The 23334-nt window shown below is 42.8% G+C and overlaps 1 protein-coding gene across 1 annotated transcript in view; it reads right to left on the bottom strand.

Moving 5' to 3' along the window:
* Positions 1 to 17012: 17012 nt before the first annotated feature.
* Positions 17013 to 23334, bottom strand: part of LOC143929786 (pancreatic triacylglycerol lipase-like) — a 96062-nt gene continuing 89740 nt past the window's right edge. The window contains exons 12-15 of the mRNA XM_077453764.1: positions 21338 to 21464; positions 19223 to 19334; positions 18402 to 18563; positions 17013 to 17076 (exon numbers count right to left, since the gene is read on the bottom strand). Coding sequence (XP_077309890.1) covers positions 17013 to 17076; positions 18402 to 18563; positions 19223 to 19334; positions 21338 to 21464 — 465 coding nt within the window. The remainder of the gene's footprint in view (positions 17077 to 18401; positions 18564 to 19222; positions 19335 to 21337; positions 21465 to 23334) is intronic.

Here is a 23334-nt window from a genome sequence, read left to right as displayed (position 1 = left end):
TGGGACCACCCGGGAAGCTTGGATAGCTGCTCAGGATGCCATTAATAGACTGGATGCCTCCAAAGCGAATCAAAAAAGATTTTTTAATAAGTTGGCTTTTTATGAGGAGGGTGAGCAGACGGGTAAGCTGCTGGCAACGTTAGTGCACTCTCAGCGGTCTTCCCCATCTATTGGGGCTTTGCGCAACAGGTCAGGCAGGCTGGTTAATACCCCTGATTTGGTGGTGCGTGAGTTGGCGGACTTCTACTCTGAACTCTATGAGTCCAAGTTGACACGTACTATGGATGAGGTTCGGGAGTTTCTACAGGGGATAGAGCTACCGTGTTTAGCGGAATCCCAGGTGGAATTTCTCGAGGCGCCTATTACGATAGAGGAAATGTTGCTAGCTACCAACTCGTTCCCCAACTCTAAAGCCCCGGGGGATGACGGCATTCCGATAGAGGTGTATAAACAGTTTGGTGATGTACTACTGCCTCAATTGCTCCGCACCCTAAACTTAGCCAGGGAGTCGCACTGCCTTCCGGAGTCGATGAGAAGAGCCAGCATTGTGCTGCTTCTTAAACCAGGGAAGGACCCGTTAGACCCCGGTTCGTATAGACCGATTTCGCTGTTACAGAATGATATCAAGATCCTTGCTAAAGTGCTAGCCCGGAGATTGAATACGGTGATCGCCTCCCTCATCCATCCGGATCAATCGGGTTTTATACCTGAACGGTCTACGGCAATCAACCTCCGCCGCTTATTTCTTAATGTGCAGTCCCGCGCAGATAATGTGGGTGACAGGGCGCTGTTGTCGCTAGACGCCCATAAGGCTTTTGATAGCATTGAATGGGGATACCTGTGGGCGACTCTTGAGAGATTTGGGTTTGGACCTGGCTTTTTATCATGGGTACAACTATTGTATAATTCTCCATCTGCGGTAATAAGGGAAGCGGGAAGGGTGTCAGCTCCTTTTCCCTTGTTTAGAGGGACTAGACAGGGCTGCCCTCTGTCCCCTTTACTTTTTGCTATTGCCATTGAGCCGATGGCAGCCCTGGTGAGATGCAACCCCTTGATAACGGGTTTTAAATATGGGCAGCTGCATGAAAAATTAATGTTATACGCTGATGATGCTATGCTGTTACTGGGGGATACATCTGGGTCTCTGGTTGAGGCCATGAAAGTGGTTCAGAACTTTGGGTCGTTCTCGGGTCTGGTGATTAATTGGACCAAATCGCACCTTATGTTACTAGATTCTTCCTCCCCTCGGGATCCCGTGCTACACGATATCCCGGTTGCTAACAAATTTAAATACCTGGGGATATGGGTCACCCCGCGACCATGTGAATACTTATCACTGAATCTCTCCCCGTTACTAAGTAGGATCAGAGATAAAAAGAAAAGTTTGGGCTAAATTGAAAATGTCGCTGATAGGCAGAGTGAACCTTATTAAAATGATTTTTATGCCACAATTACTGTATATTTTACATAACACACCCATGGTAATTCCGCTTAAAATGTTTAGAATTATTAACTCCTTATTTAGAGCATTCATTTGGCTTAACAAACCTCCTAGAATACGACTGGAACAGCTTCAGAAACCCAAGGAGGCAGGAGGGCTGGCCCTGCCCAACCCGTGGCTTTATTATATAGCGGCACAGTTACAACATATTGCCCGTGCCATAGCAAACGGAAGGGAAACTGGGGGAGGGGTGGGTAATCCCGCCACTGCTCTCCTGACACATAGCGCGGGCTCGGACGGGGTGGTGGCTGGCCTGGAAGCCTTGTCGTTCGCCAAGTCTAACAAGCTCTTTCCAACGTACGCCCTACTTCAAAAAATATGGAATAAAACACGTCAATTGCAAAATGTGGAGGGCTTCACGGAGTATAGCCCGATATGGCATAATCGGTATTACGGGGAGATGCTTGGTCTGACTTGTGCTGAACGTTGGAGGCGATGCGGAGTGACTCTCATGTCTCAAATTTTTTCTGGGGGTAAACTGCTCTCTTTTGCAGAACTGAGGGAAAGATATGGCGTCCCTCGGGGTATGTACTTCTATTATTTGCAACTGAGCCATGCTGTTAAGGCTCAGGCTGGAAATAATCCCTGGATGCAATCTCCCACCCCAATCTTTCGGTATGTGACAGAAGTTACCAGTTTCAAAGGTTTTATATCCAGTTCCTATAGTATGTTACTAAATGCATCTATGCCGGGTTTCCCCGCAAGGGTAATTGCCTCATGGGAAAGGGATGTGGGAGTATTTGAGGAGGACCAATGGGCGGAGGCCTTACAGGCAATACAGGGTTGCTCACTGAATACGGCACAGCGACTATCGCAACTATACATTGTCATGAGGGTGCACCGCACGCCGGTTAGACTGTATAAGATGGGGATTGGGGAGGGGGACTTTTGTACCAGGTGTGCCAGGGATAGGGGAGACCTCATACACTTGCTCTGGCGCTGTCCCAAATTGCATATATATTGGTCAGGGGTCATTGATACTCTCAATGGGGCCTTCCGGGTACGGATTCCACAGGATCCAAAGGTGTGCCTTTTGGGTGTGGTGGATGATCTCCCGTTGGAGGTGCCAGTTAAGGAGGCCATAGGGAGAGCTCTTTTTCAAGCACGTAAACTTATCCTTCAACACTGGAGAGCAAGTGACCCCCCGAGGTTGAAGGAATGGATAACTCAGATGGGGAACATGTTAAGCATGGAAAAGTATATTTACCAACACAGGGGCTGGGCGGGACGATTTGAACGACTGTGGGGACCCTGGCTTGATACCCCCGGGCTGTCACCCTTGGAGCTGGTTATGGGTAGGTTGTTTATTTAGGGAGTATAAGGGAAGCTATAATGGGGAATGTGGTGTTTTAGAGGGCGGGCAAGGGGGCACTGGGGCTGCGGCCCGAATGGATCGTCTTGATTTGTACATGTGGTGTGATGTTAGAATAGGGAGATGACTTATATCGCTTGTGGTGTATGACTTTGATAAGTGAAATGTGCCTTTATATGTATGCTGCTTGAATATGTATATTGCGCTGATTATGTGATGACCTGTGTGTATTTTTGTACCAATAAAATCAGTTTTGAGTTAAATAGGTAAGCATGTGTAAGTACCTGGGGGTTGTAGTACAGCCAAAAATAAGTAACCAGGACACCATTCGACAGAATGTGTCTTTGGCGTCAGTTATACCCAGGCGATGGGAAAAAAGTAGGAATACCCAGAGCCAGGATAGCCTGAGGCCTAACCAGCCTATGTAATGCATAAGTAAACAGTGAAACTGAGCTATAAAAATGGACACAGTAGAACAAAAAACGTTAATAAAATACATTAACAAAAGCATCAGAAAAATAAAAAAGAGAAAAAAAACAAAAAAGAATAGAACATCTGGAGGACCTGAGGGAGTCATGTGCCTCAGGGGACCCAGGGTATCAACCCAGGCCAAGAGGGTCATGGCCGGACGATCACCGGAGGTGGTCGGACTTAAAAGTGGAAGGGCTATCTACTCTCCTTATGAGATCGGAAATTGACAAATAGCATTAACATCATATAGTCTTTTAGAAGGACGAAACCCCATGGGATGGGGAAAAATAGTCCCAGCTTGAACAATCAAGGCAAAGGACAAACTTAATGTTATCATAGCAACAGGATCCTATCCTTTCAAATTCACAGGGGAAAGAGAAAAGATGAGGGATTATAAGCAGCATACAAAACTGAACCCAGTGGGAACTGGTTCAGGGGGGTTGTTTGGAGAAGCGTGGACGCTGAGGTGTAGAGAGGTGCCTCCTGGGTTTGCTCCTCACGGGTGTCCAGATGCGGCTTAGAGTGTTGGGTAGTGGGCGAATCTGGGCTTCAGCAGGGTGCATGTCCTCCTCAGGAAGGGGAGGGAAACCAAGGCTCTTTAAAAAAGATTTGCTCTCCGGAAGGTCCCGTAGGGTGTGCTGAGCTCAATTTTTTGACACCAGCAGACGAAAGGGGAACCCCCAGTAATATGGAACCTTGTGATGTTGCAAGTAGGAGGTGATCGGCCAAAGGTTCCTGCGTTTAGCCAGGGTGATGGGAGAAAGGTCACAAAAAATCTGCAATTTCACCCCTTTGTAGGTGATTTGAGGTTTGTTGCGCGTGGATTGGATCAATGCCTCCTTGCTTTCAAAGAAGTGGAACCGGACAACAACATCCCTGGGTCTGGCTCCAGCAGGAGGCAAGGGGGCCAGAGAGCGGTGTGCTCTATCAAGGCGCCAGTCTATGTCCACGACCGTCGGGGCCAGGGTGTTAAAAAGGCCTAGGAGGTAAGGACGTAAATCAGAATCTCCCACAGTCTCCGGGATACCTCTAAAGCGCAAGGTGTGGCGTCTCTCTCTATTTTCCAGGTCCTCCTGTTGCAGCTGTAATTGGGAGACTGAGAGGCGGAGGTTATGGTTGTCCTCTTCGATGGCTTGGACATAGCTAACCATCTCGTCAAATTTATTTTCGAGTGTGTCCGTGCGCTCTCCCAGCTGGTTAATCTCCTTTCTCAGTTCCACCGCAAGTTTATTTACCTCGGCTGAGATATTAGTTGTGATCTGTTGAAGCAAAAGGTGTAGTTTGGCGTCCAGCTTGGCATCCAAAATAACAGGTGTAAGGATCTCCTGCATTGGGGGCGGACCCGGGTCAGAGGCCTGGGGAACATTAGCTGGGGGGGTGCCCGAGCCCTCAATTCCCAGAGGTGAATCCATGGTGGAGAAAGGATCCGGAGGGGAATGAGAGGGTGCAGGTTGAGATCTCGTAACAAAACGATCCATAATAGGCCCTGTCTGCTGTTCAGGGATTTGTTTGTAATGTTCCTGTTGCTGACCGATTTTTCCCATGGGGTGCTTTGGTACTGTAAAGAAAAGGAAAGCTTACCCCCGGAACTATTAATAGCTAGCGTTGCTTAGCGGGGGTCGTGGGGAGCAGATAGACCCCTTAACTCATTTAAAAGCCACGGTGGTTAAAGGTGGTGATGATCATGTTGATAACTGATGGTGGGTGCAATCAATTCCAGGAGGTTCTACTTCCCCTTCACCCTATTAGGCTGTGATAATAGCAACTATGAGAAGCTGGGTGTAGCAGGGTGTAGCAAGATGGCCACCAACATCCAATATAGGCCGGAGCCAGGGCCTTGCCTGAAGACGGCTTCCGGAGAAATTATCTAGGCCTGCTGCAGTCCGACGTGGGTTTCAGTCCCTCAAAAACTCTCAAGAGTACTCCAAAGAAGTGCCCACCTGGCGGTGTGGAGAGGAGATTGAAAGGGAGAGTCCAAAACAGCCCATTAGGGAACTCACCAGGCTGGAGGGATGCAGAGTAGGGGGCCCCAGGTGGCTCACATTTGAGGAGATGCAGCGGCCGGGTTTTTCCACCCCTGATGACTTGAATCCGCCGCCCGAGCGGCCCTCAGTGATCTCTACAGGATAGGCCAGTGTCCGTGGAGGCCTAGAGGGCCGCAAGATGGCGCCCGGTGAGGCGGCTAGCAGCGGCCGCAACGGGCCGTATCCCGCGGCCCACGGACGGCGGATGGTGTCCAAAGCTGTACAGGGTCGTAGAGGAGCACCCGGCGAACAAGATGAGCCAGAATACGGGCGTCTGAAGCGATCCGCAGCGGAGGATGGCAAGAGATTGACGAGCAACCGAAGGAGCTCTAGAGCGAAGCGCCCGTCCTCGGTTCCGGCCGGCCACGCCCCCCCACCCCTGTTTTTCTGCCCCCCCAGTGCTCTTCACCACCCCACACTCTTAGCCCCCTCAGTGCTCTCAGCCTACAATGCTCTCCACCCCTGTTCTTTTTGGCCCCCCAGTACTCTCAAGTTCCCCCCCAGCGCTCTCTGCTCCCCACCCCTGTGATCGCCACTACCCCCTGCTCTTTGCCCCCACCCATGTGTTCTCCAACCCCGCCAGTACTCTCTGCTTCCCCTTCTCTCCAGCTCCCACCCAGTACTCTCCACTTCCCCAGGACCAGAGGACAGGCTGACTGGGGCCGGAAAATAGGGACAGCTGAAGGTGCAGGTGGCCAGGGACCACTTCATCTCACAGCAAACAGATCCTCTGGAAGGGGCACCGTCCCCATCCAAAACGAGAACAGACTCTGCCTGCTGCTGGCCGTCATGGATATCCTGCTGGCATGCAAGGTACCGTACCGAGCATCAACAACACACCTTGCAACAGACAGGGACTGCAGACTGGGACATGGGGCACAGGAGGGGCTGCATTCATGGGCACAGTAAAGCTGCATTTGATGGGGACAGTGAGGCTGCAATAATGGGCACAGTGAGGCTGCAATGGTGGGCACGGTGAGGCGCATTTGTGGGCACAGTGAGACTGCATTCACGGGCAGAGTAAAGCTGCATTTAGTGGGCACCCACCCCCTTACCTTAGTGTATTCTTTCTATGGAAGGTGCCCCCCCACGTTCTGAGTTCCTGGGGTCCCCCTTGATGATTGTCCACTTACCACTTTTAACTGGAATTTGCATATATATATCCCTGTGATTTCATATCTATTTATAATACACTCGTCATCAAATGTGCTTTAAAAAGCATGGTTTTCCCTTTCATGAACAAGAAAATAATGACGTTATGCTGTTGGGCTGGTATAATAATGCTGTGAGGCTGGTATGAAATTTTTTCCAGGGCTGGTTTTTATTCCCAGTCCGGCCCTGACCATAAGTGTGGTAGAAACTCTACACATTGTATTAGATACTGTGTACACCGCCTGCACTGTATTAGCAACTGTACTACGGATGCACTGTATGTTATACTGTGTACACCACCAGAAATGTAGTAGACACTGTACACACTGTATTAGTTACTGTGTATACTACCTGCACTGTATTAGCAACTGTACTGGCTACACTGTATTGTGTACTGTGTACACCACCAGAAGTATAGTAGAAATTGTACGCAATGTATTAGATACTGTGTACACCACCAGAAAAGTAGTAGAAACTGTAATATGGCTACTGTATTAGCAACTGTTCAACGGATGTACTGTATTTTATATTTTGTATGTATGTATATTTTGTATATGTATTTTTATACTGTGCACACCACCAGAAGTGTAGTTAAAGTCCTTCTATGTCTTATTCTCAGGGTAGGGCTTATTTTTGGGGAAAGAGGGTGGGGTTTATTTGGGGGGTAGGGCTTATATTGCAGCCATCACCGACACTCACGCTAGGTCTTATTTTAGGGGAAACAAGGTACATACACAAGACTGTGTGTATATACATATATATTAAATGCACTGCCACTAACCGAATAACATAATAATGATATATAGTGTGGGGCACTGTGATGGGCCAAAGCATGCAGGTCAGGTGCATGCTTTGGCCGATCATCATATAGCAATGCACTGTCACAGTGTATTATGGGGCATTCCGCGGCACTCGAATGTGCCGCGAGCACCCCATAATGTTCACTCTTCGACAAACCGGCGAACACCCGATATTTGAGTGGAACGTATGTTTGACCCAAACATCAAGCTCATTCCTATTCATAATCATAAAAATACATATATTTTTATACATACAACGATGGTACCTGCCTAATCTATGGTTCCTCTATCATTAGAAAAGAATGAAAAAATGCTAAATAAAAATCTATTTAACAAATATAATATTTAATATAAATTCATAATTCATAAACAGTCCACAAGAAAAATAGTAGCACATGATTGGTATTGTAACCCGACATAGAATAACTCATGTTAAAATTAATAAATTCATAGATCATGAACAGAATCCAAAAATGATATACCATAGTGACACATAGTTTATAATGGAACATGACATCTGTTGGCTCGATGTGTTTCGTGACTTGACGTCACTCATCAGGAACAAGCGTATAATGTATATCTGCAATGACAAATGTGAATTCCTAGTTGGTCTAATATGGTCACAAGTACTAAGAATGGTAAAGGGAAAACCCAATGTGTTACATAAGGGTATCTATGTGTTGGTGGCATGGTACCGTGGGCCATAAGCTACCCATACAGGAACTATCTCCCCTGGGAGCTGAGATGGTATGCTCCGTGACGGACAACCCACACAAGGAACCTCCAGGTTGGGTGTAAACAGACTGTTATTTAATATGGGTATGCCGGTGTAAAGCCAAATCCCATGGTAGCTGTGGTAAATAGGTGATATGAATTAATAAAGTGCTACATAAACTGTTGGCGCTATATAAATCCTGTATAATAATAATAATCCAAAATGTGCATAGAATCCCCTTAGCAGGGATATAGAGAATAGTGCCAGAAAGGATGAAAATTGGACGAGAGATGAAGGAAAGAACCCCCAAAGGAGCCCAAAAGAACCAGAGTAGTGAAAGTAGTGGAAACAAGGAAAAGGAAAATTAATAAATAGAGTGAATTGTTGTTACCTGCTGTATAGGCTGTGATGCAAAAATATATAGTGTGCAGTGGAATGGAGAGAAGCCGAATGCCTGAATCATCCAGGGATTGTGCCCTTATACAGTATTTCACAAAAATGAGTACACCCCTCACATTTTTGTAAATATTTTATTATAACTTTTCATGTGACAACACTTTTTTTTTTCTATTCTTTTCGGGGCCTCTGTCCATTCGTTCCGTATTACTGTCCGGTGCGTGGGAGACGCCCGATCCCCGCTCAGTAGTGGTTCTGGCTCTCTTGACCCTTAGGAATTCGACCATTTCGACCGTTCTCCTTCCTGTTTGCGTTCCACCTTGAGCACAGGGAGGCGGGCCGCACACGTGCCAGTGGTGTTTTGATGAGGGACGCAGCCCCGCCCCCTTTGGGGTGTGACCGCGTCATGCGCCGTCTCGCATGGGAACTCTGTTGCAGACCGCAGCAGCCTATGGGTGCAACAGTCTGCCTCATCAGCCACAGATGAAGTTTGGGCTGAGTTCAGCCCACACTCAGCTGTTTGTAATGGCTCCACTTGCCATTTATAAATCAGCACCAGAAGCCACTTTCAGACTGCTGACGTTTGCTGCTGTGAATGGTTCACCTGTTTAGACCTCTTTCATGTGAGTTTTAATCTCAATGATTTAATACTAACAAACATTGTTAAATGCTTTGTTGCTACATCATAACTTTATTACCGCTGTCCTCCTTGCTTTCGTCAGACAGGAGGCTACAGTTTTACTTTCCTACTTACTTACTGGCTGACCATACTTTGATGGGAGTGGTACTCCAACCAATGGGAGTCCTTGCAGTTTAAATTTGGTTCTCTCGGCCCCTGTCTTCCAGACTATTTGTTTGGCTCTACATCATAGCCACATACTTTGTGGGTAATCAAGGCAGTCTTGTGCGCAGGCTATATCCACACTGCTTTATTTCCCTTCTGTTTGGTAATGAAAAGCGCAGGCATGTAAGTATGCTGTCCCTAATTTGTCATGTCCATTTTGTATAACCACATAGTCGCCTTGTAGAACTAGATTGACTGACTGTATTATTTAATAAATATGTCTACATATGATTGCACTATTATACTAATACTTAAATATGTTTACATTATAGAACATGTTTGCTATGGATGACATAAAGCCTTTGAGGAAGGACAAATTAGTCTGAAACATGTCAGGCGTCATTCTCATCGGCTGTATGTATTAGCCCACTGATCACATATTGGAGGTATTATGCTATACTTGTGGTTTTGTATCTTTATTGTTTTTACTGTTTCTACTATGTAATTATTCTTTGATATAATTAAATAAAATATCTTTTTAAATACTGTCTGGTCTATCCTCACAATCCTGAGGGGTGTTGCTGTGCAATATGCACTAGGCTTTCTCTTTTTTTCTTGATTTTTGGATTGGGCAGACCAGCTCATACACACACTGTCACTCTCAAATTTTTATTCATTCAACACTGAAGAGATGACACTTTGCTAAAATGTAAAGCAGTGAGTGTACAACTTGTATAACAGTGTAAATTTGCTGTCCCCTCAAAATGGCTCAGCACATAGCCATTAATGTCTAAACTGCTGACAACAAAAGTAACCCCCTAAGTGAAAATGTCCAAATTGGGCCCAAAGCGTCAATATTTTGTGTGGCCACCATTATTTTCCAGCAGTCCTCTTCCACTCCTCCATGATGACATCACGGAGATGGTGGATGTTAGGGACCTTGTGCAACTCTACCTTCCATTTGAGGCTGATCCACAGATGCTCAATAGGGTTTAGGTCTAGAGACATGCTTAGCCAGTCCATCACATTTACCCTCTACTTCTTTAGCAAGACAGTAGTTGTCTTGGAGGTGTGTTTGGGGTCGTTATCATGTTGGAATACGGCCCTGCGGCCCAGTCTCCGAAGGGAGGGGATTATGCTCGGCCTAAGTATGTCATGGTAAATGTTGGCATTCATAGTTCCATCAATGAATTGTAGCTCCCCAGTGCTGGCAGCACTCATACAGCCCCAGACCATGACAATCTCACCACCATGCTTGGCTGTAGGCAAGACAAACTTGTCTTTGTACTCCTCACCTGGTTGCCGCCACACACACTTTACCCCATCTGAACCAAATAAGTTTATCTTGGTCTCATCAGACCACAGGACATGGTCCCAGTAACCCATGTCCTTAGTCTGCTTGTCTTCAGAAAACAGTTTGCAGGCTTTCTTCTGCATCATCTTTAGAAGAGGTTTCCTTCTGGGACAACAGCCATGCAGACCAATTTGATGCAGTGTGTGGCATATGGTCTGAGCACTGACAGGCTGACCCCCCCACTAGAGGTGTACCTAGGGTCTCCAGCTCCCTTGGCGAGAATTCGTATCGGCACCACCCCGGCACCCCCTCATTCAGTGCTGACCCCCCTGCAGTGCAGACCCTCCTACAATACAGACCCTCCTACAATACAGACCCTCCTACAATACAGATCCCCCCCTACAGTTCAGACCCCCCTACAGTACAGACCCTCCCCCACAGTACAGATCCCCTACAGTGCAGACCCCCCCTAGAGTGCAGACCCCCCCTTCAGACCCATAATGTACCTTAGCTCAGATGATCAGCGTGGGACATGCATAGTCAGCACGTGTAGACATATCAGAGGATGGGGAGGCGGCTTCACTCTGATCGGCTGTGTGAAACATGCATAGTCAGCACGTGTAGACATATCAGAGGATGGGGAGGCGGCTTCACTCTGATCGGCTGTGTGAAACAGCTGAGACTTATAAGAGCCGCGCGCGGCCACAAGAGAAGGGGATCATTGCGGCTTGCAACCCCCCCTTACAAAGCCAGGCTCTCCGTGTGTCTGTTAGCTGCCGGTGCCTGTCACCGTGCCCACGCTCCATGCCACTGCTCATGCCCACTATCTCAGTCGCAAAGGGGTGGCACCGGCCAAACACCCCCCTAGTGTGTGACAGCCCCCCAATTAGTACGCCACTGGACCAGCCCACTAGCTTAGCACTAAGCAGCAGTGCTCGACCCACCGCTGCTGTGCCTGTGCTGAAGTGAATAACACTGCCAATTGGTGTCCCCCCCTCGGCCTGCGCCCCTGGCGGACATTGGTCTTGACAACCACTTGGTACTCCCCTGCCCCCCCACCCCTACAACCTCTGCTAGCAGCACTCATACATCTATGTACTCAACTTCTTTGATCGACAATGGCGAGGCCTCTTCTGAGTGGAACCTGTCTTGTGAAAACGCTGTATGGTCTTCAGGGTTTTGGCAATTTTCTTATAACCTAGGTCATCTTTATGTAGAGCAACATTCTTTCTTTTTTTTCAGATCCCCAGAGACTTCTTTGCCATAAGGTGCCATGTTGAACTTTCAGTGACCAGTATGAGAGAGTGAGAATGATAACCCCAAATTTAACACACCTGCTCCCCATTCACACCGAAGACCTTGTAACATTAACGAGTCACATGACAACAGGGAGGGGAAATGGCTAATTGGGCCCAATTTGGAAACTTTCACTAGGGGTGTACTCACTTTTGTTGCCAGCGGTTTAGACATTAATGGCTGTGTGTTGAGTTATTTTGAGGGGGCAGCAAATTTACACTGTTATACAAGTTGTACACTCACTACTTTACATTGTAGCAAAGTGTAATTTCTTCAGTGTTGTCACATGAAAAGATATAATAAAATATTTACAAAAATGTGAGGTGTGTACTCACTTTTGTGAGACAGTGTAAGTGCCGCCACAGAGGACCCATCAATGTGACGCATGTGAGCGTGGCGCTCGTAGTTGGATTATATCCCCCAGCAGTGGCACCGCAGTATCTCACTGCATGCTCATCGCATGAGGCATGACGTTGATGCACAGTGCGGGCATAGATACCCTGTAAGTAACATATGGGGTTTTCCCTTTACCATTCTTAGTACTTGTGACCATATTAGACCAACTAGGAATTCATATATGTCATTGTAGATATATATTACACGCTTGCTCCTGATAAGTGACGCCAGTGATGAAACGCATCGAGACAACAGATGTCATATTCCATTATAAACTATGTGTTACTACAGTATATCATTTTGGATTCTGTTCATGATCTATAAATTTATTACCGTATTTATTGGCGTATAACACAAGCCAGCGTATAACATGCACCCCAAGTTTAGGTGGGAAGTTTAAGGAAAAAACTTTCATTTTAATTGCCCATCAATGCAGCCTTATCAGTATCCATCTGCAGCCTTGCCCATCATTGCAGAATGATCAGTGTCCATCTGCAGCCTTGCCCAACAGTGTCATCTGCAGCCTTGCAACACAGTGTCCATGCCAAAAATTGCAGCGTGATCGGTTTTAAATTACTGTAATCGAATTTACTGTTACTGGAATGAGCGCCGCCGAGATAGACAGAGCCAGATGTCTTTTGTACTCGGATCCTCTGGGTGCGTCTTGCAGTCCCGCCCAGTCCTGCCCCTTGCCCGGCTCCTATGATGGACACAACACCGGCCCAAAGGTGGGACGTAAATGCTAGGAGGTGGGACTGGACGTGACTGTGAGCGGAGCCAAGCCTAGCCGAGTGCACAGTACACTCGGCTCTGTCTATTTCAGTGGCACTCGTTCCCTCCTTCCCCTCCGATTGTGCAATTCGGCGTATAACAAGCACCCACGATTTTACTCTGATTTTAAGGGGAAAAAAGTGTGTGTTATATGACGATAAATACGGTAATTTTAACATGAGTTATTCTATGTCGGGTTACAATACCAATCATGTGCTACTATTTTTCTTGTGGACTGTTTTATGAATGATGAATTTATATTATATATGTTAAATAGATTTTTATATAGCATTTTTTCATTCTTTTCTAATGATAGGGATTAGAGGAACCATAGATTATGCAGGTACCATCTTTATATGTATATAAATATATGTATTTTATTGATTATGAATTATTAACATGTTACTGTTGTACAGTGTACTAGAATATATTGTAGATATGTAGACAAAATATAATATAATTTTTATTCAATATAATATTTTGGCCCACCGCGTACTTCATTTATTGTCCCACTTTCTTGTATGTTGTCCTGATATTTACTGACACCTAGTTGGGGTTAAGGACCACTAGGAATTGTTTACTTATGATATATTCCTGTCTCCCCCCCCCCCCCCCCAGTGCTAGCTAGACTCTCCATGTTTCTTCTATGTTTCCCCAGTCTGTGTTAGTTATTTTTAAGACAGGACTTAGGAAAGGTATTGTCTTCTTAGACCTCATGTACACAGCTGCTGGTAAACGGACGTTTAGGAGCAGTTGGGTGTTTTTTTCAGCTGCCCCTGAACTCTCCTCTGTTATCTTATCAGTACATGCACACAGGGCCCTTTATAGTAATTTCTAGGCAGTTGAGTTTAGATGCATTTTTTTGGAAAGCAAAAAAAAATCTTTCAGGATGGATGTTCAGAGGCATTTGAAATGCCTTTAACAGCTTGTAACCGTGGTAACTCGCGTTTAGCCACTTTTCATTTATAGATGTTTTTAATTTTTGACTATGTAAAAAAAATAGAAAAAGTTTTGAAATGCAAACGCGGCTAAACGTGACATGTAAGCGTGGCAAATCTGACATTTTTAAATGTCGGTTACTATCTGTCAAGTTAGATCGTTAAGGGGAGGTTGTAAAACGTCCCGTGTACATTAAGCCTTATTATAAAAACCTCACCATTAAAAAAAATAAAAGAAATAAAAGAAAGAAAGGAAAAAGCAATTCAATTCAAAAAAATCTCCCCCCAAAAAAAGTTCTAAAAAATTGTCCAATAAAAAATATGCCATGTAAAAAAAAAGCAAGAAATATTAGAGTAATACCTCAGATAAGGTAACACGGTTAAGGAGCGTTTCGCAATACGAGATATTATTTTTTAAAAATCCTGACTCGGTTTGCAAGTGTTGTCTTGGAAAACTAGCAGGATTCAAGCCTATGCAGGGTACAGTAACGCATTTGGCCAGAAGTGCGGGGGCACCAGTGACACTCTGAGCCGTTTGGAGTCATTGTCGATGTACTCAGATGCACTCAGAAATACTCAGTTCCCAAGTGCATCTGAGCCACCTCCTGAGTATTTCCAAGTCTCTCCGGCACCCCCCCCACCTCTGGCCAGATGCGGTACTGCATACAATAGAAGTCAATGTGGAACTAATTATCTTCATTTCCATTGCCTTCTAGGGGAAATTCGATTTGATATACGAGTGCTTTGGATTACAAGCATTCTCCTGGAACGGATTATGCTCGTAATCCAAGGTTACACTGTATAAAAAAAGTCGAGGGCGCAGCCACTCCAGAAGACCATCTAACAGACACCTGTGAACAGACATCCTTGTAAAGTTAAAAAGCTTTTCTGGAAAGTTACGCAGCTTATGAAATAGGCTAGCAAAATATCCGGAAGATATGTGTTGGTCCATCAACGGATGGGTCCAGTACCAACAAACTCTGGTCCTCTCATGCAATTCTGTCCATCTTAAGATCCTACCCAACAGAATCAAGAGGAGTATTTCCTGAATCATCTTCAGGACTGGATCCATAGCGAAAATAATTAGCAACAGCAGACATGTTTTTTCTCAACAAAAGTGGAGTTACTCTTTAAAGAAGCTGAAGTTAGAAGCTAATTGGTTACTATGCACAGCTTCACCAGATTCTGTGTGCTCTGGTTTTAGTTAATCCCTCCTAATAACTCTTTAGTGCATCAATATTTAATAGTTTAAATTTGCAGCTTGGATTTGCTGAGTGGAGCACTAAACAAGTACCGACAGAAACAGCAAAGCATGCTAGCAATGTGTTAAAGCAGTTGTAAAGCACTGCACATTTTTTTATCTCACTTGCAAGGCAAAGACATAATGTACTAGTATGATGTTGTAAACGGGTGACCCCGCCCCCCTCTGATGCCACGTGAAGTCAGAGGAGTGGAGGTGGAGCTGTTGCAGCTTTTTTTTTTTCTTTTATTCGGTCTGTCGAGTGGCGTGAGATGGATCTACATCACAGCACATTTTTACTTTTTATTTTTTAAAAGTCTGCAATGCGGACTGTTTAATCTGTACAAAATTCTTATACCTTTGAAATCAAAAGGTATGGACAGCTGGGACTAGTGAGGTCTGGCTAGCTGCTACTATGTGGACCTAAGCATGGAGACTTTATCCCACCCAAAGCTCTACAAAGCATCCGGGCTGCATGACCCAGGTCAGAACTCATTATCTAAGAAAATAAATAACAAAGCCTGTTTCCTACATAGTAGCGATGAGCTTGGGTTCAGCTCTTTTTGGCGGAATGAGTAAGTCCGCGGTTGGGGCCAAGTCAATAAGCTGCAGGTGGGAGATACCCCTGCTTTGCAACTGCATGTAAAAAAAGGGTCGGGATGCTTGTGACATCATTCAAACAATATGGCAGCCCAGTTCAGACTGAACCCAAGCACTTCCCTGCTCCATGTTTAAATATAGTAGAACACACCTGTTGCAATTCCCCGAGGTGGTGGGCGCATGGTGCACTAGCTCATTGTGTCCTCCTAGCACCCCGAGAAAGCGTATAGATAAAAGAAAGCGGACAACTCGATCTTTCGCAACAAATTTGTTTATTACTCCAGGTATCATACAAAATAATACAGGGCTTACACATTGCAGCATGTAGCCTTGATCTTAACCATAGCTGCTTTTTTTTTTTACGTATATATCTCTACTCTACTAAATCCTGGAGATACTGGGATAGAGCAAGGCAATCCATCCTGGAATCTTGGCTCCTGATATCCACAAATGGGGATACTGGGATAAAGTGCAGCCAGATCCCCATCTTGGGGTCAGAGTAGCAGGTAAGCAGCTTGAAAGTTGGGTGTGCACTTTTGGGTGGGAAGAATTTGTTATCCACACTGAAATATGGATTTTTGTTGATACACAAGTATATTAAATAACTTTTCTTCTTTTTTAAGAAGGACTTCACTGGATCATTTATGAATGGTTTTTTTTTTAACACATTCTTATTTATAGTTTTTGATCAATATGAATTTTTTACTTGATTGATTAATTGTTATGAATTTATGTACTTTATATTGATAGCACAACACGTTTTTCATTATTATAATTCCTAGAGACCCTCCCCATATATAGGCTAGAAACCTGGGTAACATGTACCTGTATATACCATCCATAATCCTGCACGCCATAACATACCCTCCACGTCTTCCCAGACCAGTGGGAAGGAGCGCATTTTGCCACCATAAAATGGCGGATTACTCTCTGTGTCCTGTTGGGGAGATTTTTTTTTCACTTCCTTTTCAAGGAAGGATCACCAAATGAAAATAAAGGAAATAAGCCTGAAATAATTAACACACTTTCAAATCCAAAGACTGATTAGTTGCAATATTACATTTTTTCCCTTGTTGCAAAGAGTTTTTTTTTATTTTATTTAGTTGACCACATTCACTAATCATTACTTGAAGACTGTAAAAAAAGGCCGTTGGAGGTCACATAATTGATATCATTGATCCCATTGATATACAACACATATCCAGAAACGTTCTGCTCTTGAAATAACATTTCTCAAAACAAATATACACTTTATTTACTGGTTGTTCAGTCATTTGTAGGTAAACAGGTAGAAAAGTGCCATCTTTGGATGATCTCAGCAGTTAGATCCGAGTGAGAACCTGGGAGACTCCAGCTGCCACTTTGGCATCGTCATTAAATGTATATCTGAATATAAAGAACAGGACATTAATGACATTGTTATATCCATATTAATGATATTCTTAGTCTTTAATATTATGAAGTCTACAAACTTGTAATATGGCTTATGGCAGGGTATTTATAAAAAATAGCCAATGTAGATATAAAAGTTTGAAGAATGTTCTAATAGCTGAACATGCTTGGAGTAAAACTGAAATGCTGAAGGTAACATACAATCATAAAGGCAATCCATCTGCACCAAAAAATTGCTGGATAGATGGTACTACAGTGCCCTGAAAAAAGTATTCATACCCCTTGAAATTTTCCACATTTTTCAAACTTAAATGTATTTTATGTGATAGACCAACACAAAGTTGCACATAAAGTGGAAGGAAAATGAATGTTTTTCAGAATATTTTACAAATAAATATGTGAAAAGTGTGGCGTGCATTTGAATTCAGCCCCCCGGAGTCAATACTTTGTAGAACCACCTTTCACTGCAATTACAACAGCAAGTCTTTTTGGGGATGTCTCTACCAGCTTTGCACATCACATTTTTGCCCATTTTTCTTTGTAAAATATCTCAAGATCTGTCATATTGGATGGAGAACGTCTGTGAACAGCAATCTTTAAGTCTTGCCACAGATTCTCAATTGGATTTAGGTCTGGACTTTGACTGGGCCATTCTAGCACATGAATATGCTTTGATCTAAACCATTCCATTCGGAATTCGTAAAATCAAAAATTTGGAAGTTTGGAATTTGAAAATTAGAAGAATTCGGAAATCCGAAAATAAAAACTTAAAAGAAAATTCTTTCAAATTTGTCTATTAGTGAACGTAACGAATAAAACTTTATCTGAAGTTACAAATTATTGGAAATAAAGAATGCTGCAAATGGAATGGAATTAAATAATAATAATACGTTTTTATTATTATTATTTATTATTATAAATTTGTTGCATTCCATTAGTTTATTCATTATGTTCACTAACAGTCAACTTTGAAAGGAAATTCCAATACCTAGAATTTAATAATTAGTAATAGTTAAGTTATTATTTGTTAGTTATTATTTAAAATTTTCAGGTTTTTGAACTTTCGGATTTTCATTCTTATTTTCAAACTTCTTAAATTCTGAATTTCCAAATTTCCAAAGCTTTGAATTTACGAATTTTCACATTTTTCAATTCGGAAATTTGAAAATTCAGGAATTCGGATATTTCAGAATTAACAAATTTGTCTAAATTTGTTAAAAAAAACAAATATGGAACTAAATGAATTGCACATATCTAACAGCTAGGGCTGCGTTAGTTTGGGGACATTTCTACAGTAACAATATAAGAGAAATACTCACATCACTCCATCCTTCCCAGACTGCACTGTCACTGTGGAAGCTCCTAGGCGCTTAATATTCAGTAGGTCCCCACGCCAAACAAAAGTGACCTTATTGACACTTCCAACATCTATGTTGGCATCAATAAAAGCTGTGTATGTCGTGCCCAGTATGATACTACCACTGTAAAATTAAAATACATTAATTGATTACCGGTAAATTAAAATACAATAACATAAAAAAATTCAAAAGTAAAATGCACAGGGTTTTCAGTGATAAAAAAATATAAAAAACAATATTTACCTGGTGATCTGGCCATTAAATCTGTTGTTTTTTTTAGAAGCACAAGCTCACCAGCAGAATGTATCAGTTTACATGGATAGGACAAACCATTTAACGCTGGCAGGGGCAATTAAAGTGATCAGCTTTTATTTATTCATGTAAAACCTTTATCCCAAGAGAGAAAAAAAATATTTGCTGTAACTGATTAGAAAATTTGAGCTGGAATTTGGGTTCAATTTGTTATTATTTTTAAATCTAGTGGTACATTTAACATTACCCTGCACCCCCTCAGACTGACAATGCTGCTGTCTGCTGGGCCTCCAATTCTCTTTCATCCAGAGTGAAGGCACTCTAGTACAGGAGGTGTGTTACTGGCCAGATCACCAGATGAAAACGAAAAAGCCAAAGAAAAGAAAATGAATGCAGCCACCACAACTAATGATTGGTAAGCTGCGATATATTACATTTTTGGTTTTAAGCTTAAAGTGGTTCTAAACCAATGACATTCAGGGCAACCTGGAGTGACCAAAATAGTTTGGTCTTTGATGAATGTTGCTCACCTTTGTATTTTGTACTGCTGAGTCTTTCCACCAGATCCTTCTAAGGACACAGCCATTGATCCAAACACAATAATATCACCTTTAACGCAAACAGTGACCTTGTATCGCCAACCTGCAGAAATATTATATGATATTTAAAAAAATGCATAGCTATTCTTCAATCTAAACTGCATGTAAATGTGTTCTGTGCAAATGGGGCAAAATCAAGCGTTTCCAGGCTATGTTCTCTGCAATTCAACTGCGTGAGTTTGGAAAATATTGCATTATGGCCACAAGATGGTGCTGAACATAAGTATGCTCCTCAGTGTCATCTAGTGGGCATTCTTCAGTATTTTCCACACTCACACATTCGAATTGCAAAGAATATAACTTGAGAACATTAAATGTATTTCCCATTCAAATAGATATAACATATGCAGTTTAAATGGACAAGCATTTCTTTTTATAAACATCCCTCAATGTGATGTTATCAGCTAAAAGGAAATTTGCGACTCATTAAGAAACAAATATATAATTTTATTAAAAATCATTCCATTGAAGCATCCAAGTGTGATGTTATTAAATGGCAAAAAAAAAAAAAAAAACCCATCATGGCAGCAGTTAAAGGTGCATGGGTCTTCCCAGAATTCCTGCCTGTATAGCGTTTTGGCCTACAATACAACCATCCCCAATAACCTTGCACTAATACATGGAATGGTTTCTGAAAGTTTGACATTATCATTTTAATTTGATCCAGAACAATCTGCTGCACACCATTTCAGTTATCGTGTAGTTTTGTGTAATCATGTAATCAAAACTGTGATGGAAATTGAGAACAAAAAAAATCACATTGCCCAATTCCAAATATTTGCTAACTCAAATGTAGAAAATTATTAAAAAGTTATTGAGTGCAAAATGTTGTGTTTAGCCGCTGATGGAAAGCCAATAAAGTCACTTAATTTCCTGGCTGGAGGACATCCAGCATTATCTTGCCTTTTCTCCCCAGCCTCACTGTCCCTGGCCCATCCCTTTCATTCATTAGATTTTAGTTCTTTCAGTCAGAATCTGCATTACATGTGGGATTTACCAGTTTCCTGATATCAGGAAGCTATATACAGATCCTTGCTGGCCCCTCCCACAAGCCACATTTTCTGCTAAGCTCCAAGTTAGGGGATACCAGAGTGGTGAAGATATCATATTTTGACATAAACCCCATATGAAAAAAGATACCAAAGTGGTGAAGTGTTTCCTTCCTACAATATAGGGTCACACGATGTGATTATAAGCATTCGCTTCCAACAAGCATATAGGAATAATATCTTAATATGTACATGTCTTATTATGTACAGAATAAAGGCAGTACATAATCTTTGGTCAGAGCATTTTTACTCCTCCCCCGAATAACACAAAGTGCTCAAACAGCCCTAATCAAGCTGCTTAGATACTGTCCAGCCACTGTAATATTTGTGGCTATTGTCTTTCAAATAATACACTAATGTTTATTTTATGATAAAACCTATTATATCTCATCTCTCCTCCCTTCCAAGTTGCTCACATACTGACTTACCTTTAATTAAGGTAAACGTTTTATATGACTTGTATAGATGACATGGATAGGTTAGTCATTGAAAAAAAATATAGATTTTCACTTTAGGATGGGAAAAATCCACTTTTGGTCAGAGCATCGTCACTCCCCCATAACCCAAAGTGCTCAAATAGCCCTAATCAAGTTGCTTAGATACTATCCACCCATTGTGTAATATTTGTGGCTATTGGCTCTCAAATAATACACTCTAATGTTTATTTTACGATAAAACCTCTTTCACCTCATCTCTACTTCCTTCCAAGTTGCTTACAAAATGACTTACAGTTGATTTAGGTAAAAAGTCTTAAATGACCAATATAGATGACATGGATAGGTTAGTTATTAAACAAAAATGATTTTAACTTTAGGATGAGAAAAGTCCACTTTTGCCTTTAGGTCATTGCAGTCAATGGTATCCTGCCCCCTCCTAGAAACGTCTACATGAGACCTACACAATTTTCAGGCTAGACATTAATTTGTGTAAATGAGAGGGACTGTAATAGTGAACTATGAGGGCTGGTAAGAGCAGTGCTAATCCATTTGAAACTTACTAGAAAAGATTTTGTCCTCTCCAGTGTTCAAGTAAAATTTCTGAGTAAGCAAGGTGATTCCAGAATATTTTTCTGCAAAATGTCCCATCATTGGGCACCCATTGCTGGGGCACGGGAAGCCAGCACCCTGCGGGGAGAGAAGAGAGATTGGTACAACTATTGCAACAAAAGTGGTTACTGTCATCACCAATCCTTCCATGTCTAATGGAATGTATTCATAGCCTAAATGTACATAGTTTCCCTCTACTTGTTTTTACATCTCACGAAAGGCCAAGGAAAATTCCAAACTCTAGTTACTGACCAGCCTGCGACCAACCAAATTGACCTGTCTAACAGTATACGTTTAAAAAAAAAAGGGGGGGGGGTTAATACAATGAACAAACTGGTTCCCTTTATCATATTTTATGGAGTTTCAAAAATCTTAGTTGCTTCTGGAAATCAGTTTCAACATTTATTGCTAACCTCACTACTAATTTATTTGCCCTTACTCCCTCAATGGCCCTTTTAGGTATAAATCTGGAGTAGCAAATGCATTAATAGCAGCAAGACTATAACAAAACTATGGAAATCAAATGAAGCATCAAATTTATCTGATGTTGTTATAAGGTTGAATACACAAGATCAATATGAGTTAATGTTGGCGAATAAAAATTACAACATGGTCAAGTTTGAGAAACTATGGCAAATATGGACTAGTCACCCTAGAGCAGGGGTCTCAAACTGGTGGCCCTCCAGCTGTTGCGGAACTTCAAGTCCCATCATGCCTCAGCCTGTGGGAGTCATGCTTGCAACTGTCAGCCTTGCAATGCCTCATAGGACTTGTAGTTCCGCAACAGCTGGAGGGCCGCCAGTTTGAGACTCCTGCCCTAGAGCTTCTACCTCAGAATAAGAGTAATATCAAGGATTCACAGTTCTCTTTTTCTAATTTCTTGAATTGTCCATGATAATGTTGTCATTATATTAGCGCCCAATGGGGTAAACAGGGATGTTACTATACTGTGTAGGTATGCTTTATTTGATAATTTGTATGACTATCGTCTATTACTTTGATTGAGATTAGAATGTAAATGTTTTACTGCTATACCTGATTGTTATATACCAGAACCAGCTGCCTTAAATTTTTTCCTGTTATTTGTATAAACATTTCAATAAAAATTCTTTAATGATGAAATAAATAATAAATTAAAACAGAGGCAAGCAAATGCATAAGCTACAGGCCACAGCAAGGCACCCTGTTACCTGTAGTCCTACCTTTTAACTTACAGTATCTCACAAAAATTAGTACACACCTCACATTTTGACAACACTGAAGAAATGCCACTTTGCTACAATGTAAAGTAGTGAGTGTACAGTTTGTATAACAGTGTAAATTTGCTGTCCTCTTAAAATAACTCAACACACACTCATTATTGTTTAAACCCCTGGCAACAAAAGTGAGTACACCTCTAAGTGAAAATGTCCAAATTGGGCCCAAAGTGTAAATATTTTGTGTGGTCACCATTATTTTTTAGCACTGCCTTAACCCTCTTGTGCATGGAGTTCACGAGAGCTTCACAGGTTGCCACTGGAATCCTCTTCCACTCCTCCATGATGATATCACAGAGCTGGTGGATGTAAGAGACCTTGCACTCCTCTACCTTCCATTTGAGAATGCCCCACAGATGCTCAATAGGGTTTACTTCTGGAGACATGCCTGGCCAGTCCATCACCTTTACCCTCAACTTCTTTAGCAAGGGAGTGGTCATCTTGGAGGTGTGTTTGGCGTCATTATGTTGGAATACTGTCCTGCGGCCCAGTCTCTGAAGGGATGGGATCATGCTCTGCTTCAGTATGTCACAGTACATGTTGGCATTCATGGCTCCCTCAATGAACCGTAGCTCCCCAATGCGGGCAGCACTCATGCAGCCCCAAACCATGACACTCCCACCACCATGCTTGACTGTCTGCATGACACACTTGTTTTTGTACTTCTCACCTGGTTGTCACCATACACGCTT

The sequence above is a fragment of the Lithobates pipiens genome, unplaced genomic scaffold (genome assembly GCF_037356315.1).
Source record: "Lithobates pipiens isolate NorthernLeopardFrog02 unplaced genomic scaffold, aLitPip1_a1.2 Scaffold_25, whole genome shotgun sequence".
In the NCBI taxonomy this organism is placed as follows: domain Eukaryota; kingdom Metazoa; phylum Chordata; class Amphibia; order Anura; family Ranidae; genus Lithobates; species Lithobates pipiens.
The sequence above is the reverse complement of the archived record's forward strand: the minus strand, read 5'-3'. Positions and strand labels throughout refer to the sequence as shown.